Below are 18,134 nucleotides of genomic sequence, written 5' to 3' on the forward strand. Positions count from 1 at the left end.
ACCATTCTCTAAATCCTGGAGGGTTCACGGGTCTGGTCGAGACAGGCCTGCAGCCGATGGTCCCCTCACTCCCAACTCAGGGCTCTCCCAGCAAGGCGGCTTGGTGGCGGGCTCTGACGGCCGCACCCTGCGTGCCCGGCGGCTCGGTGGGGACCTCGGGCTGTCGCCCCCTCCTGTTTCCTGTACCTGGAAGCTGCGGCCCCGCAGGTCACCGAGGGGGGGGAGTCGGGCCGCCGTGGGGGGGGCTGTCGGGACCGGCTTGCCACACCCAGCGCGAGCGGCCCTCCCTGCGGGCAGGAGCGGCGGGCGGTGCCGACCGTGCCGGTCCAGCCCGGAGCCGTCGGGAGCCTCCTCGGCGCGGCCTCTCCCAACAGCGCGGGGCGGAAGGGGCCACCACTGCGCCCGCTATGCCAATGGGGAAACTGAGGCCTGGAGAGGAGCGGCGCCTTGTCGGGTCACGCCGAGGTGCTGGAAGCCTGTCCCCCGCGCCCCGCCGGGCCCCCCGCGCCCCGCCGAGCCCAGCATCCCTCCCTGGGCGCTGCAGCCCGAGGCGCAGCGCGCCCGCACCGTGCGCACCGGGAGGGCACGGCTGGCGGCGCGGGGCCGCCCTACCTTGGTGACGGCCGCGCAGGTGGCGGTGGTGGCGGCCGCTCCGGCTCCGGCTCCGGCTCCGGCTCCGCGCTCCTCGCCGCCCGCCGAGTGCCCGCGCGCGGCGCCGCCGCCTCCTGCCCCCGCAGCCGGGAGGGCGGGGCCGATGGGCGGGGCCGGGCACGAGCCCCGCCGCGCGCCCCGGGCCCCCTCCTTCCCCCTCTCGGCCCGCGCTCCTGGCCCCCGGGACCGGCCTCGGGGCGCGCGCACGCGCACTCGCCGCAGTGATGGGGCGGGCTGCCCGGCGGCCGCGCGGAGGCTGGGGGTGGGGGCGTCCCCTCGCTGCGCGCCGCGGGGCGGGGGTCTTGACCTCCCGAGCTCCGCTGCCCCCTGGGTGGGGTGGAACCGGAACCGTAGCCGTGCGTGCGTGCGAGACCGGCCTGGGACCTGCACGAGACGCTGGGTGCCCGGCCCGGCCAAGTGCGCGCGCAGAGCCCGCCACGGGGGCGGCGCCTGGTGACCCGCGGCTGCTGGAGGAATCCTTGCGGCTCCCCCGTCGGCGGCGGGAGCGCCCCGTTCTCTCGGCGGCCGGCAGGGGGCGCTGCCGCCGGCCTCGCCTGCTCCGGGGCCCGAGCGCGCGGCGCGGACGGAGGGGGTGGGAGGCTGCTCCTTTTCGCACAGCTCCTGCCGCCGCACGCTTCAGTGCATCACCTCCCTTTGCACGAGCCCACGAGGTTACACTATTGCTATTTTACGAATAAAGTAGCCGAGGCGCCGACGGGCTAAGCGGCGTTTAAGACCACACAGCTGGGCTCCCAGGCCCAAGCCGAGAGCCGTGCGCCACCCCCCCGCCCCCGCCCGTCAGGAGCAGGGCTTTTGTCTCGTCCGGTGGGGTCCCTGGAGCCCCCGGGGCCGGTGCCAGTCCGGTGCGGTGAACAACAGCGTACTACGTATTTACATGTAGTACTTCACGTAATCCTCGTGACCCTTTCGTTCAGCCGCTACTATTACCCCCCTTTACAGCTAAGAATGTCGAGGCTTAGAGCGGACTATCTCCTGGGAAAGAGGAGCCCGCCGCAGCCTGCGACTCCTTCGCTGGTCCCCGCCCCCCAGCCCCTCCCCGCGGAGGCCCCGCCCCAGGCACTGGGACCTCCGGGGGCCATGGGCTTATGGACCGCTGGGAGGTCCCTGGGGGGCTCTGCAGTACGCGCAACCCAGGACCCTTTCTGGGGCTGCTGCCTGTGTGCATGTATGTACACCTGTGTGCGGGGACAGGGTGGGGGTGGGGGACCCTGTTCTGCTCCTTTCTCCCTAACCCTGGGCCTTTCGAGGAAGGCTACCCTCCCCCAAACATGTTATGAATTGCACACATGGGAAACTGAGGCCGGAGCAGGGATGACCTGCCCCAGGGGCCCCTAGTTAGAAAACCATATAGTAGGTTTGGCCTGAGTTGGGCCCACCTGCCAGCATCTTCTATCGGGTCTTATGGTTGATTGGGACAGGCCAGGAAACCACCGCCCCCTTCCCTTCTACGTGTCAACACGGCCAGCCTCGTTTAATGGGCTACGTGTGGGCAAATATGCCTTTGCAGGACCAGAGCATGTGAGGAAGGTGAGGAAGGGTGGCAAATTCTTCATCTAGCTGCCCAGAATGGAGCTGTCTGGGCAATATGGCCTGTGCCCTGGGACACTGAACTCAAGAGCGAGGAACGGCAGTGCCTGAGAGGTGAGGTCCTGAGTGTGGGGGGAGCGGGAGTGGGGGTCTCCAAAGTAGCAGTAGTAGTAGTCTCTTTATTCTTGAGGAAGTTGCCCCAGGGAGCCCCCTCCCCTATCCAGTGCAGCATGGATGGCAGCTTGTGGGGGCTGAGTGGGACCGAGATGCTCTGAGAGATCCCATCCCCTGGGGTAGGAAGGGGGGCCTGTGAGGGATTGGATCCTCTGGCCCTAGAAGACAGCATCCCCTGGGGAAGGGGGCAACAGCTGTACTGCAGAGCCAGGAATACGACACCAGGGGTGGGCCCCAAACAAATGCCTTTCTGCCATTCTGGAAGAAGGGGGAGGGAGGGCAGGCAGCAACAGCCACAGACCTTTCCTGAGGTATGACACCCGCCTCCCCCCCCCCCCCCCCCCCCCCCCCCGCGCCAGTCCCTGGTACAGCCTGTCAGGTGGATGCATCTTCCATTTTCCTTTGCCTGGAACTATCCCAGGGGCCCTATACCACTTGGAGAGCTATAGGCTGGGCCTCTCTTTCCCCTGGATCCTTTGGTGTTTTAGGCCCCAGAGAAGTGGAGGTGAGCTGGAAAGACGCCTCCCTGGTCTTACAGTTAGCACCTCAAAGCTTGAGCATGGCTTAGCCACTTAGCAGCTGTGGGACTTTGGGCCAGTTCCTTAACCTCTCCAAGGCTTCACCTTCTTGTTTCCAAACTGAGCGTGGCCTGGAGTGAGCAGTGCTCTGGACAGTCAGCTCTCATTCCTGGCTCCAGCTCCAGCTCCAGCTCCAGCATCTCATTTCAGGACTGGAGGAAGCTGGATCAGAGTCAGTCCTGGGGTCTCCACCCCTCCTGCTGTATCAGCATGCCCAGGCCCCACAGCAGGCTGTGCGGGGCACACAGCACCAATATTCCTTAAAAGCTGCTTAGGTTGGGGCACCTGGGTGGCTCAGTGGCTGAGCCTCTGCCTTTGGCTCAGGCTCTTGGGATCCCCGCAGGGAGCCTGCTTCTCCCTCGGCCTATGTCTCTGCCTCTCTCTGTGTCTCTCATGAATAAATAAATAAATAAGATCTTAAAAAAAAAAAAAAAAAGCTGCTTAGATGATTCTATGGTGCAGCCAGGTGGAAGCCAGGGGTTACCCTGCCCGGTCCATGACCAAGCACCACCCCCTCCCCTGGTCCAAGAGGGGCAAAGTGTAGGCACCCAGCTGGGGGGGGTTGGGGAGGGGAGATGAGGAAGGGAGAAGAGGGAGAGAGAGAGGGTGAGGAGAGTGGGCCTAAGGAGAAGGGGGAGGGGGAGGGGAGGAAGGAGGCCTGAGGGGGAGAGGAAGCAGGGCAGATAGGAAGGGAAGAAGGGAGAGGGGAGTGCCGCTTATCTGACAGCCCCAGTCGGATCTGGGATTGTTTATTTTTTGCTGAGGAGGGACTCTGAATTTCAAGGCTGGAGCTGAAGGACCAGCTGGGCCCGGCCTTCCTGGAGCCTCGGGCCTCTTCAGAGCCCTCTGGGTGACATTTCTCCATAAAGAGGCCACTCCCTGCTGGAGGTGGCACTTTACTCTGTGCCAGCCACCAGCGTCCTCTCCTCTAGCCCTCCTGGGAGCACTAGGAGGCTGGACCCCTTGCTTGTCAATGATGCCCTTAGAGGTATAGCACCCAGCCCGCTGGGGGTGCAGCTAGGACCCTACAGGCCACCACCACGCCTCTCAGATCTCAGCAGATGTAAAAGTTTAGCAAAAATGAGGAAGGTTGTCAAGACCCTACATGGGGTGCTGGTGGGAGAGAGCCCTGGGGCTGGCCCATAGCCCGTTATGTGGGAGGAAAGTACTCTGAACAGCAATTCCCCAGAGCTGTGTAGGGGGCACGGTGTCGGGGAACTGGGTGCCTGGAGTGCCAACTCCTCAAGGGTCACACTTGGGGGCGAGCATGCGGGTCCCTGGTCCCCAGGGACAGGTGTGCCTCCTTCCCAGCCCTGGACAGGATCCTCAGATCAGAGTTGGAAGTTTCCATGCCAGAACCCTCCGCCCCCCCCCCCCCCCGGTCCTTCCTGCCTAAAGTCTACCCAGTGCGAGCCTGTACCAGCACAGTCAAGGGTTTGCTTAGACACTAGCGGCCAAAATCACTGATGTGGCCTTGACCCCCTGCCTTGAGGGGATCAGGGGAGGCCTCTGACCACTGAGGAAGGGCCCCAAAGAGCCCAGCAGAACTGAAACAGAGTTCCTGCACACGGTGGGTGCCGGAAGAGCCAGCCCTGACTTGGCAACAGGCTGTAGCTTTGTCCCTCTCACCACCTTTTCCGCAGCCTCCAGCCACTCGTTTTTTCAGAGAAGAGGTGACTCTTCGTGCCTGGGGCTGTGAAGCTGGCAGAAGGAGACCAGACAGTCGGGCCGCCTGACCCAGCACTCTCTGCCTTGAGCCCCACACCACGTTCCTCTTGGTGTGGACAGGGGTTCTCCCTCGGAACCTCCCCCCCACCCCCTGAACGCACTGTGAATGGAAAGGAGGGCATAGGTGCCAGGCTCAGGAACCAGGCCTCAGTGCACAGGGAGCTAGGCTGGGGACACAGGCAGAGCCGGCACTGGAGAGGTGGCTGGGGCCCGGGGAGACACAGCCTACCTGCATGGGGCCCTCGCTCCTCAGGGAAGCGGGGGGTGGGGGGCGGCCTGCAGAGACACCCACAGAAACAGAACGCAGGGATGTCCCAGGGTTGCCCTCATGATGCAACACCCTGGAGCCCCGGGCCCACTCGGGAGCAGCTGGTTACTGGGACTCATTCAAGTTCCAAAGCTTGCCAACTCTTTCCAATATTTCCATTGTTTTATACAGATAAAACTTAAAGAATGTTCAGGTTACCCTCTGAGACAGCATATTCTTGCTCGTCTGTGCTAAAGTGCTCTGTGGAAGAAGTGAGAAAGGGGTAGCATCCCTGGGTATGTGCTCACGAGGGGATGACCCAATCAATGGCTCCATGGCAGACAGTGTCGTAACGGGGAGACTGAGGCCCAGAGAGGGGAAGGGGCTTGCCCCACGTCATGTGGTGATGGGGCTCATGGGCGGGACCACCACCCCACGGCCATCCTCCTGGGGGCCTGACGGCCAAAGGGGAAAAAGGGCTTCGGGGAGGGCAGGTGGCCAAGTCAGGGTCCCCCCTCCCCCTCGTCCTCACTGGTGCAACCCTCTGGCACCGCTGGGTCTCGGGAGTTCCTAGTCTCCAAGTACTCGGCCTTCAGTCGCTCCAGCTCGTGCAGCTCAGCCTCCAGCCGCTCCCGATGCGCCGTCCGCAGCTGCCGCAGCTGCTTCATAGGGAAAGGGTTCATGTCGTTGAAGGCGATGTTCATCAGCTTCCTGGGGGGAGAGCACAGTTAGTCCAAAGCCAGTGCCCTATCGGGTCTGCATTTGCTGGGCCTTCCCAGGCACCCCGGCATTTGTTCTGTCCCTGTGGCTGAGGCCCTAGCCCCTGCCCACAGGCAGCTCACCTTCCCGGAAGGAAACCGTGAATAAGAAGACAACTTCCACCCAAAGTGATGTGTACTGAGGCAGGAAGAAGCTTAGGGCTATGGGAACTCTAACACGTAAGGAAAGGTTTATTAGGGAAGGCTGCTTGGAGGAGGTGACATGCGAGTTAGGTGTTGAAGGATGAGTAGTAGTTGGCCAGGCAAAGATGGCAGTGGTGAAGGTGACGGGGGGGCATTTTAAGTAGAAGAAACTGCAAGGCCAGAAGTCCAGACGTTGGTGTCCTAGGAACTCAAATAATTGTTTGGTAGGATGATAGGGTGTGGGTGTTAAGGGCAGGAAAAGGTGGGTAAGAAATGAAATTGAGCAGAGGCCTTGAATGCCACGTGAAAGGGCAAACAAACCACTGGGGCAGTGGAATGTCCCTAAAGGTTTCTAAGCCCTAGTGGGGGATCGACACCACTAACAAATCTCCACTCAGCAAATACCCGCCTACCCTCTTCTACGTCCTGGGGGCATGTGTGGGTGGTGGGGGTGCTGGACAGGCAGGACTGGGGGCAGAATGGGTTCTCACTGGCTGTTGCAAATGGTCTTGGTGAAGAAGCGCAGGTACTGGTAGATCTCCAGGCCATCCTGCAGTCTCAGGATCTCCTCCTCGTTGTACTTGAAAATGGCCAGGGCATAGCGGAATACCACCTGGGGGGCAAGTGGGGGCTCAGGTGGGGCATGGGGGGTGGCCAGGGCAGGTAATCCCCAGGGGGAGGAAGACCCCCCTACACCCAGACAGTGTGGGACCCCCCCCAGACAGGCTGCAGAGGTTGAAAGCTCGTGTGTGGGGAGCCCGGGAGGCAGGGGCAGATGGGGGAACCCCAGAGGGAGGAGGGAGCACAGCGTGGAATCCGGGCATGGGGACCAAGTGCTTGGCTCTATCCTTACTTGTCCCGGGGCCCTGGGTGAGGTGCTACTCTCTTGGACCTAATGGGGGTAATACTGTCTTCACATGGGGTATTAGCAGGAATCAGAGTGACAGATCTGAAGGTGCTCTGTAAACTGCAGTGTGGTACATTCTCAACCACTATGGGGAAGAAGGGAGGCCTGCCCGGGGTCTCCTAGAAAGGCAAGAGGTAGAGCTGGGACCACGCCCATGTGCCAGCCTCCCAATATGGGGCTCAGTCCAAACAGGAGGAAGAGAAAGAGGGGCTCAGGTGACTGGATGGGCAGTGGAGGGAATAGGGACGGGCCTCCTGGATCCCAGCTGTGGCTCTTCCCTAGGAAAAGGAAATCCCCCCCAACTTTAAGACACATCTTCGGAGGCAGAACTACCCCTCCTCCTTGTGTGTGCAAAGCACTTTAGTTTATAAAGCCATGCTCCCACGAGATGTCCTCAACAGCCTGACCAGGGGAGCACTATCTTCCCATTCTCCGGGGGCAGGATCGAGACCCAGAGGGCTGAAAGGCCTTGCCCAGGACTGTCCTGCTCACCCCTGGCAGTGCCCTACCTTGGTGCCCTCATACAGGAAGGCATCCCAGACCCGGAGAAGGATGTTGCTGATGAGACTGTCTGCAAAGACCACGAGGAACCAGTTGAAGGTGATGAAGGAGAGATCCACGCGGTGCTGGCCCAGGTGAGCCATCAGCCTGGGCAGCTTCTCTAAGAGGAGGTCCTGGAGCACCCGCTGGTCCACCTGGGAGCCAGGGAGAGAGGGCCTGTCAGCTGCCAACCTAGGGAAGGGGCTGCCTGGCTCCCTGCCTGCCCTTCCGACCCAGCCAGTCCACACACAGTCCTGGAGTCCCCCTACTCCCTCACCCCAGGAGCACAGAGTGCCTGGAGGATCCCCTCAACCCCTGCCTCGTGGCCACCACCCTGCTGTTCCCAGCACAGGCTGGCAGTCTTCTGGGCTGGAGGACTGGGCTATGATGTGGAGGTCTCTGTGGGCTAAGTTCTTAGCCACTCGTGTTCTGGCCCATTTGCCCTCCTGAACCCAAAGCCAAGCAGCAGTTCAGACCTGTACTGCTGACACCACGGCCACATATCTACAACCATTTTGGGCCTGACATACAAGATGTTCAGTGCATCCAGCTCAAGACCGAGGGTAATTTACTGAGCTTAAGATGCCACTGAACCTGCTGAAGGATTCACAGATTTGCTGACGTGATGTCTGGGATTTATTTCAAGATCACCAAAGCAAGAGGAGTGGGCGGGAGTAGATAGGGAACAGCAGTTGCGTGTCTGTGTTGATAATTATTCAAACCAGGTGATAGATACATAGAGGTTCATATACTATTTTCTCTATTTTTTGTACATTTAAATTCTTCTACATTAAAAAAATGAGAAACAAACCTTCCAACAACCCTACCACAGCACCCTGGTTATACAACACACCTCAGTTTCCAAGATGTTGAAGCATGACAATACAATATGGAACATTTCCCAGCCCGCCCTGCAGCGAGGGGTGCCATGTGAGACAGTCCTGACCAACAAGGTGTGAGCAACTGCTGGGCGGGGAAGCGGAGCCAGCCCCTGCCTTCCAACCCTCTGCTTCTCCCAGCCTGGACCACGGCCACAGTGCTGGATCTGGTACTGCTGTCTTGTGACCATGAACAGGGTGCTGAAAGCAATACGTGAGGGATGGCCCAGCAGAGAGCCTGAAGGGGGCATCAGCTTTCTCATTATCTGGGGGAAATATCCGCCCCTTAAGCCACTGTGAGGTTGGGTCTCTCTTTCTGATTCATGACCTGACGAATCCTCAGTCTCAGTCTCTGGCCCTGACCTCCCTCCTTCACAGCGGACACCTGTGTGTCTGCTGACCACCACCACCACCACCCCCGTGGTTGTCCTGCAGGAGGAATCAGTGTTGGGTGATCCTAATAGGAAAGGAAAGGAATGGGGAGAGGGGCAGGAAATGGCTTGGTAGGTTTGGGGTGGAAAGCGGGAAGGTCCGCCACCCACCCACCCATCCACCCACTGGCCTCTCCGCATAAAGCAGACAGCTCAGATGCAGCGGGAGCCGGATGAGGAGTGAAGTGAGAGAGGAGATGGGAGGTCGAAAATGGTTTCACATTTACACCTGTCAACAAGCCCAAGAAGTAGTACTTCCATCCCAAAGCAGACAAACCAGGTGTTCAGAGAGGGGATGTCGCAAGGCCATGCAGTTGGCTCGGGGAGGGTGGGCTCTGGCCCTAGCTGCCCCTGACTCCAGCGCTCGTCTGGGCTGAGTCAGAGGGCGGTGAGGCTGTAAGGATGGAGACAGCTGCGCTTCTCGGGAGGCCGTGACCACTGTGTGTGAACACTTGTCCACACGAGTCCTACTGACTCCTACTTCTACCCACTTGACCTCTATTTTGAAATTCTTTACTGGCAAAAAGCAAGAGATTCTAGATTTTCTTCTTCCCTCACCAAGAAATCATTTCTGAAAAACATAAAACTAAACAACAAACAAAAAAACCCCCAACCATTTCTCGTGACATTGTGTCACTACTGGAATAACAACAATCTACCCTGTGGGCAGGGCCCCAACAGCTGTAGAGGCCATCTGCTCACTTGAACTTCCCAGGAGTCCCAGGGAGGGGTTACTGGCCCCGTGTACAGAGGGAGAAATGGAGGCCTGAGAGCTTCCTGATTCTTCTGAGATTCACTAGCTTGAAGCTAGATTCACTAGCTTGAAGGTACCACTCAAGGGGCACCAACCTGCATGGCCTCTCTGTCCCATCGGTCCCTGCCCTGCTCACCTGGGATGACGTCAGCGTCTTGCTGTAGTAATCAGCCGGCATGATGGTCTCCACAATGGCCACCAGACACCAGAAGGCACTCTCCTCCTCCTCCAGGACCAGCAGAGCAATGGCTGCCAGTCTGGAATGGGAGGAAAAGAGCACTGGGGTGATGTGTAGAAGTTACAGCCAAGCAGAGAGGTAGATCCCTGGCTCCCAACCCTACTCTCTAACTAGGCTAGTGTTCTGGAACCTGGGGTGAGATGAACATGCTTTTGGGGAGGACTGCATGGGGGATTTCCAGAGCAATGAGGAGATCTGAGTCTCTGGAGCCCTGTTGCCTAGGTGTGAATTCTGGACCTGCTGCTTCCTGGCTGGATGATCGTGGGCAAGTTCCTAAACCTCTCTGAGCCTCAACCTCCTCATAATAATCACAAGACTGTTATGAGGATGAATGAAGTTAACATGAGATAAATGCCCAGCACACTACCTGACACGTAGTGAGTGCTTTATGAATGTTAGCTATTCTTATCTTAATATCCACAGGCTTTGAGACCTTGGCAAGTGTGCTAACCTCTCTGAGCCTTACTTTCATCATCTGTAAAGTTGATTTAACAATCTCCAGCTCCCAGGGCTGTGAGACATTTTGAGTGGGAAGTCAGACCTACATACAGTGCCTTGCTAACTATCTGGCATATAGCAGGTGCTCACTACACAGAATTCCTTCTCTCCTTTGCTTCCCTGTCCCCTAAAGTTATCACAGGGCTCCAATGAGATCATGGTAAGAAAGGAAGAAAACCCCACAGTGCTGAGCAGGGCTGTCAGCCTGGAAGAAGTACTGTTTTCTCTACTTATCCCATTTTTCCTGGTAGGTCTCACCCAGGGTCAATCCAGGAATACATCTGCCAAAATGCGGGGGTCTCTCAAGATGCTAGGTGAACACAAGGTCCCAAATTCAAAAATGTTTGGGAAATGCTGCATACTCTAGCCCCCTTTTAGAGTCTTATGATGTACAACATGTAAAAGCCTCTGAGAATTCTGCAGTGACAAGACCCCATGTGACTCTAACCCAAGGCCATCCATCCAGTGGGGCTGTGGAACCTCTTTTGTACAGTGCACCCACTGAACACCCTTAGGAAGATGCCACCTTAGAGCACTGTGGAGCCTCATGCTCTTGATGGGCTTAAAGAACACTTTTCATTTTCCAGCTATTTATCCCTTTCTGGACTCTCACTAGACTGGATTCATGATCTCCAACCTTCTCTGAGGTTCATACTTTTTAAAGAAACAGGGTCAATTCTCAAAAGAAAAAGGAAACTCCTTTTCTCTACCCAGTAGATTCAGAAGAAATTTCTTTCCACTCTGGCTAAAATACCTGTACAAACCCTCCTGAGTCTGAGCTGAGTGGACAAAAGGAAGAGTCACAGATCTCTTGGGACATAGGAAGCTACCCTCTCAAAGCTGGGGAAGGAGGCCTTCTGAGGTCATTTAGTTCAGGGACAGCAATGTATGAAACTGGCCACCACTCTTTTTGGTCTATGCCCAGGGTAGACATAACTGAGTGATCATTGTGCTCTTTCCCACTGACCCTGGAGGCTGCCTCAAAAACTCACAAGACAAGGCAGGTGCTTCCTACTGGTCATCCCTGGGTCTAGATAAACTTATTGCAGAGATGGGAAGACCGAGTCTTGGGAAGCAGAAGTCACTTGCTCAGGGTCACGCAGTCGGCTGGTGGCAGAGTGGAGACAGAACCCAGGGTTCCCAAAGCCCAGCCTGGTGTTCTCTCCACCCTACCCCATTCCACTGGAGTCTTGGGATGTGCTCAGTCCAGGAGGTGGCTGCTGGCACCAGCACAGATTTCTGCACACATTAAAAGGTCAGTAGTGAGAGGCTGCTCATACCAACTAGGGCCTACCAGCTGTTCAGGGCGGAAGCCAGATTCCAACTTAAGGCATTCAGGCTCAAGTGGGTCTGCAAAGGAGGCAGCGTGGTGATGTGAGAAAGAAACAGCTACTTCTAATGCACTCTACTTATATTTTACAGAGAACTGGTTTTAAAGTTTTTTCCCTAGGTTAGCACTGTATCATTACTATGACATATGTCACCCTCTAAACAGGAGAGTGTTGCACAGAAGCAGGGTCTGTCCGGAAGCTGCGCACATGGTTCTACCGGCTGCCACTAGATGGCGCCACTCAGACAAGTGAAAGGGGCCTGCAGGGTGGGGCTTAAGGGCCCCAGTGTCTGACCCTGAAGGGGCTCTTCCTATGACAAATAACTTTGGATTTCAAGCAATATGAATATCTGCCTAAGCAAATATCAGTAAAAAAAAAAAAAAAAAGCATTCAGAGAAAGAGTTGAAACACTCCTGGGTGTCACCCCCACTTGCTCAGTCTACATCTCCCTCCACAGCCTCACAACTGCCTTTTTCCACATAGGCAGAAGCTTCTTTCCTTCTGGAAGGTTTGTCTCAAGACCCTTCCTGCTATAGAATTTTCCCCTGCCCCCTCAGCTTAGACTGGCAGTGCTGTGGTTTGACTCTGAATTTCCAGCCACTGAACATGTATATATGCTCAATTTCACCCAATTTAGGCAGCAAATCAGTATCAAAAATATGTATCCTTAGGAATCATTCAAATTTGGGTAGGGACTCTCTGAATGTTTATTCTGTGTTAAATAAATGTCACACATCGCTTATTCTGAAAAAAAAAAAAAGGGCAGAATGTCTTATGTAAATTTTGCTTGAGTATATGCATATTAAAATTAAATGGAGTCCAAACTTGCTTTGGGGAATATTTGAAATTATGTAACTTCTGTCTAGATAGCCGGGGCCATCCATGAGAGTCCTCTACAGTGCTGGACAGGGCAGCCCTACCAGGTCACCCCACTCCACCTCACCTCCAACCCCAAGCCCTTATGTCCTGCTGTTGCCAGAAGCAGATATGAATCCAGGCTGGGCCGATCACATTCTTTCCTTTGGGAATTTAGGCCTGAGGACATGAGGATATTGACAAGTAGGAGGATTTGGGGCAAAGGCTCCAGACTCAGGGGCTAAGGTCTCCAGTCTGACAGCCCTGAGGGGCCCTAAATGTCCAAGGAATGATGGACAGAGACTGGTCTGCTGAGAAAAGGAAGCAGAGATGTAGAGCAAGAGGGGCCAGAGATGATGTGGCCCCCTTGAGGGGCTGCGGGGCAGGACGGGGCTGCTGCACAACTCCGGGACTTGTCCCCATGGACTGGGGCATGATCGGCAGCCCTGGGGTTGTGTAGTGCCGGGGCCCTGCTGGCGAGAGGAGGTGCTATGGTTTCTAATGACCATCTGGTCTCACCCTCTCTTTTCTTTTCCTGGCTTTTATGAACTTCCCCTGTAACATTTACAAATTCTTTTTTTTCTTGGGCTCCCTTGAATGGGTTTTGTTTTAAAGTAAATGATCCATGACCCAGACAGTTCTGTGATATGTGAGTTGAGTTGTGCACTACAAAATTCCGGGGTGGGCGGGGGGACCGTTCACAGTGCTTTCTATATGAGTGATGATGAGTGGCGCACCCTAAGTGCAGATCGAAGGAGAGCGCACAGCCTGGGGAGCCCCTCTGTCTTGAACCCGTCCTTGTCCTCGTCCTCCTCTTGAACATGTCCATGTTGTCCCCATCTATATGGCAGGAATCAACCCTCCTGGACTCACCTCTCCAGGTTCTTGGGAGGTTCCAAAGGGACCGAGGGGTGCTCTAAAGGATAAAGGTTGTGCCCTCACCAGGGCTGTGATGCTCACCTGTTCAGGCCCTGGCAGTAGCCGATGGTGGGGTTCTGCCAGGAGAAGGCCAGCAGCACCCGGCGCAGCTTGTCGGGGAAGTTGGAGGTGGGACAGGTGAAGTGCTTGTTGCTGGGGAAGGTACGGTGCAGGTCCAGCTCAATCTGGCGGGCAGCAGGGTGCTCGCGGACCTGGCCCCGGCTCAGCAGCTCCTGGTAGCGGCCGGGGCTCTGCAGATGCTGGACGCGGAGGTGGACCAGCCACCTCCAGACACGCGGCCGGTGCTCTCGGGGCACACCTGCCCGCAGCAGCTGCTTGAGCTCCACCGAGGGTGCAAGATCACTCAGGGCAGCCCAGCGCTCCCGCAGCGGCCGCTCCACAGCCTCATGAGCCAGCAGGTGGTGTGAGTGCACCTCTAGTGCCTGGATCTTGGCCAGCAGCTTCAGGTCTTCCATCTCGTAGTTGGGCACCGTTAGGAAGCCATACTCATCATACTCACTGCCAGCAAAAGCCTATGTTAGCAGCAGCTTGCAGAGCCCTTCCCTGGATAAGGGGCAAGGCGGGAGGGTGGGGAGGGGGAACCCCAGGCAAGATTCCTGCCTGGGCTTCACTGTGGGTTAGCCATGCAGCTCTGGGCAGGTCACTTCAATTCTCTGCACTTCAGTTTGCTCATCTATACAATGGGTAAAAGAATTCCTGTCCTGCCTCGCAAAGACCCATTGACATCCTTTGTTGTAAGATACTGGTGGCCTAGACAGTGCCTGGTATGTAGTAAGTGCATAGTAAGTGCACTCTATGCAAATATAAAGGACCCTCTTATTACTCCATGAAGCCTTAGGCTCAAGGAGTCTGGCACTGCCAATCCAGAATCCCACTGGCACAGTGAGTAAGCCCAGGGATGGATGGGGAACAGACAGCATCAATGACAAGTAAGATGGGAGAGCTAGGGATCCATCCCAGAAGGCTTTTCACTGATTCCATATTTCTTTGCCCTTACTGTGTGCTCTGCATGTGCTCTCTCATTTAGCCCCTGCAAAGTGGGGATGTTAGCCCACATCTGATGGAGGCTGAATATGTGGCCCAGAAAGGTAAAGTGACTTGTCCAAGGTCACATGGTGAAAGAGCCCTGTCTGGCTCCAAAGCCTGGGCTCCTTCCACTGGGCCGCCCCGCCTTCAGGGGCTTTAGACCCCACAGCCAGAGCCCCTTCTGATACTGTTCACTGTCCTTGGCAAGGACTTGGCTCAGGGGAGGCAGCTGGCTTGTCTCCCCTCCTCCCCTCTCTGACAAACATCTCTGGGAGACAGCCTGGGGAAGTGGGGAAAATGGAGCTCTGGAGCAGACCCAGGTCAGCTGCACTAATATACTCTGTGGCCTTGGGCAAGGGGCTGCCTCCTCTGAAGCTGTAACCCCTCAACTGTAATGTGGGGCTCATCCCCACCACTTGCTCTTTATCTGAAGGTACAAGGAAGTAAATGATGTGCAGGGCTCATACGCGGTCAGCAGGGAACCAGCACCAGGGCTGGGGACCCTCAGGTCACGAAGGCCCACCCTCGCTGGCTGCTGGGCTCACCTGATGGGGCTCAGCTCCACGCCGTCGGCTGAGGCCTCCCCGGCTTCCCACTGCAGGGCCTCCTGGATGAGCTGTCTCAGCAGCTCCGAGCACTCAGTGGCCTCACCCCCCACGGCCTCCTGCAGCCTCCGCAGCCCGGCCAGGTACTTGCTCTCCACCTGGCAGTTCTTGGCTTGGAGGTAGGCACACTGTGGAAGGTGGGATGGGGCTGTCAGGCCATCTGCTGGGCCTGGGCCCACTGAGAGGCTGAGCAGCTGTAGGCAGCAGAACCCTTCTCAGCCTCATCTCCCATGCTCTCCCTACCCCCAGCCAGTCATCCAAGGGACAGGAGATGCGCCCCACACCTGAGGGCTTATAGCAAGGCAGAGAGACTCCAGGCAGGAGAGCCAGGCCCAGGACTGCAGCTGGATTCAGAAGAGGGGAGTGGTGGGCAGGGCAGTGCAGGTTCTCACACAGCCTGCAGTCCCATCCTGCTTCAGGCACTGCTGGTCGGGTGACCTACGGCAGGTTACTTAACCTCTCTGTGCCTTAGCTTCTTTCTCTAAACAATGGAAATAATAGAGTCTGCCCCAGGATTCTGGGGAGGATGAGACGAGCTGATGTGTGTAAAGGCTCTCCCCAGGCACCTGGCCTAGAGCAACTCTCTGTAGGTGGCACTATGGAGCAGTGCCCAGGAGATGGCCATGTGGCTCTGGACAGTGCCCCTGTGCCTTCTGCTTCTGTATTACCGGCTCTTCCTGTTCCTCCAGCATACCACCTCTCTCCCACCAGTGGCCTTCCTGAGTACTCCCTGCCCCTGTCTTGAACTTCTGTATTTCTATGTCCATAGCTGGGTGTGCAGAGCAGCTCAGGCAATTTTCCTGGGCCCACTTTCCTTCTGTGTAAGCTGGTCAGGAAAAAATCGGCCTCAGAGCATCGACGTGACCTCTGGGCCAGCCTGGCTCCTGTCTCATCCTGAGGTGGCAGAGGGGGAGCCTCCTGGTCAAGGCAGCCATTCTGCTGCACTCCTGCCCGGGTTACCATCTCCTGAGCATCAACTCCAGGCCATCTGGTGAGCCTGCTCCCCTCCCCTTTCCAGCTGGCTCCCACGTCTGCGTCCCTCTGCCACCAGGGCCACTTCCCGAGCCCCCTCCCAGTACTCTTCTTGGGCACTTCTGCTACAGACTCCCAAGTCTCTGTGCTCCCCGGCCCACCTCTGCAAGCCAACTGAGCCCCCAGCTTTCTCAAAACATAAGTCTGATTGAGGACCTCCCCACCCAAGACCCTTCTACAGCTCCCAGTTTCCTCAGAGAATGTCCCAAAGCTCTTCCCTCCCCACCTTCCCCCGCCTCTCAGTCCACAGGTGTTGACCACGCTGTCTTTTTTCTTGGAAGGCCTTTCTCTACTCTCTTCGCCTGGATAGCACTAACTCACTTTTAGGACTCAGCTCAAGAAGGTACTCCCACCAGGAAGTCCTCCCTGACTTCCTCCCTCCCTTTGGGCCCAAAGAATCTTGTGTGCTCAAATGCATCTTGATTGTGTTTGACTCCCTTGCTAGTCTGCACACAACCTCCCTGAAAAGTCTGAGAAGGCCTCTTGTTAGTTCCTCTTTAAATGTTCAGTTGAATTCATCAGGAAAGCCATAAGGTCCAGGGCTTTTCTTTGTTGAGAGATTTTTGATTACTAATTCAACCTCCTTACTAGTTACAGGCATATTCAGATTTTCATTTCTTCATGATTTAGTCTTGAAGGCTTCGTGTGTCTAGGGATGTGTCCATTTCATCTGGCGATCCAATTTGTTGGTATACAATTATTCATAGTACTCTTATAATCCTTTTTACTTCTGCAGAATCAGTAGTAATGTCCCCACTTCCATTTCTGACTTTGAGTCCTCTCTGTTTTTTTTTCCTTAGTCCACCTAGCTCAGGGTTTGTCAGTTTTGATCATCTTTTCAAAAAATCAATTTTTGGTTTCATTGATGTTCTATTACTTTTTTGTTATCCAATTAATTGATTTCTGCTCTAATCTTTATTGGTTCCTGCCATCAGCTAGCTTTGGGTTAGTTCTTTTTCTAGTTCCTCAAGTTGTGAAGTTAGGTTTTATATTGGAGATCTTTCTTTTTTATTTCTTTTTTTTTTCTTTTTTAAGATTTTATTTATTTATGAGAGACAGAGGCAGAGGGAGAAGCAGGCTTCATGCAGGGAGCCTGATGTGGGACTCGATCCTAGGACTCCAGGATCACACCCTGGGCATGAAGGCAGGTGCTAAACCACTGAGCCACCCAGGGATCCTTTTCTTGCTTTTTTTAAAGTAAGTGTTTATAGCTATAAATGTCCTCCTCAGCACTGCTTTTGCTGTGTCCCTTAAGTTCTAGTATGTTATGTTTCCTTTCTCCTTTGCCTTTAAGTATTTTCTAATTTCTCTTGCCATTTCTTCTTTGATTCATTGTTGAAAAGTATGTTGTTCAATTTCCACAAGTTAGTGAATTTTACCTTTCTGCTTGTTACTGATTTCTAACTTCATCCTGTTGCAGCTGGAGAAGATACTTAGCATGGTATCTGTCTTTTTAAATTGACTGAGACAGAATTTGTGGCCTACAAATACCTCGTCCTGGAAAATGTCCCATATACACGTGAGAGGAATACGTGTGCTGTTGTTGGGTAGATGTTCTGTGCTGTGCCTCTTGGATCCAGTTGGTTTACTGTGTTGTTCAAGGCCTTTAGTTCCTTACTTATCTTCTCTTATTGAGAGTGAAGGTATTAAAGTCTCTACTATTATCACAGAATTACCTATTTCTCCCTTTAGTTCTGTCCGTTTTTGCTTCATATATTTTGCTGCTCTCTTACCAGGTATGTAAATGTTTATAACTGTTGTATCTTCTCACTGTATTGAACCTTTTATTAACATATGTCTTTTTCGTAACTCTAAAAAAAATTAAAGTCTCTTTTGTCTGACATAGCCACCTTGCTCTCTTCTGGTTACTATGGCATAGAATATCTTTTTCTATCCTTTCACTTTTAATCCATTTGTGTCTTTGGATCTAAAGTGAGTCTCCTGTACACAACATATAGTTGGATCATGTGTTTTTATCCATTCTGCCAAACTCTGCCTTTTAATTGGAGAGTTTAATCCATTTAAATTTATTTATTTATTTTTATTTTAAAAAGATTTTATTTATTTGTGTATGAGAGACACACAGAAAAAGGCAGAGACATAGGCATAGGGAGAAGTACGCTTCCCGAGGGGAGCCCGACGTGGGACTTGATCCCAGGACCTTGGGATCACAGCCTCTGAGCTAAAGGTAGATGCTCAACCACTGAGCCACCCAGGTGTCCCTAAAGCTCTAACATTCTAAATTGAATTTATACCAGCTTAACTTCAATAA

At 55.0% G+C, this 18,134-nt stretch overlaps 2 protein-coding genes across 3 annotated transcripts in view; both read right to left on the minus strand.

The window, feature by feature from the left end:
* Nucleotides 1-726, minus strand: part of CORO2A (coronin 2A) — a 54,796-nt gene extending 54,070 nt beyond the window's left edge. The window contains exon 1 of the mRNA XM_072842067.1: nt 613-726. The gene's annotated coding sequence lies outside the window, so the exon portion shown is untranslated. The remainder of the gene's footprint in view (nt 1-612) is intronic.
* Nucleotides 727-5,088: 4,362 nt separating this feature from the next.
* The window catches only part of TBC1D2 (TBC1 domain family member 2), a 50,625-nt gene continuing 37,579 nt past the window's right edge, over nt 5,089-18,134 (minus strand). Inside the window, exons 8-14 of one of the 2 annotated variants that reach the window (XM_072842072.1) lie at nt 14,771-14,958; nt 13,221-13,697; nt 9,475-9,595; nt 7,245-7,430; nt 6,320-6,441; nt 5,459-5,637; nt 5,089-5,187 (exon numbers count right to left, since the gene is read on the minus strand). In XM_072842072.1, coding sequence (XP_072698173.1) covers nt 5,126-5,187; nt 5,459-5,637; nt 6,320-6,441; nt 7,245-7,430; nt 9,475-9,595; nt 13,221-13,697; nt 14,771-14,958 — 1,335 coding nt within the window. In that variant the 3' untranslated portion in view covers nt 5,089-5,125. Of the gene's footprint in view, nt 5,638-6,319; nt 6,442-7,244; nt 7,431-9,474; nt 9,596-13,220; nt 13,698-14,770; nt 14,959-18,134 lie in introns of both variants that reach the window. The other variant, XM_072842073.1, reaches the window with a different exon arrangement.

The sequence above is a fragment of the Canis lupus genome, chromosome 10 (assembly GCF_048164855.1).
Source record: "Canis lupus baileyi chromosome 10, mCanLup2.hap1, whole genome shotgun sequence".
In the NCBI taxonomy this organism is placed as follows: Eukaryota; Metazoa; Chordata; class Mammalia; order Carnivora; family Canidae; genus Canis; species Canis lupus.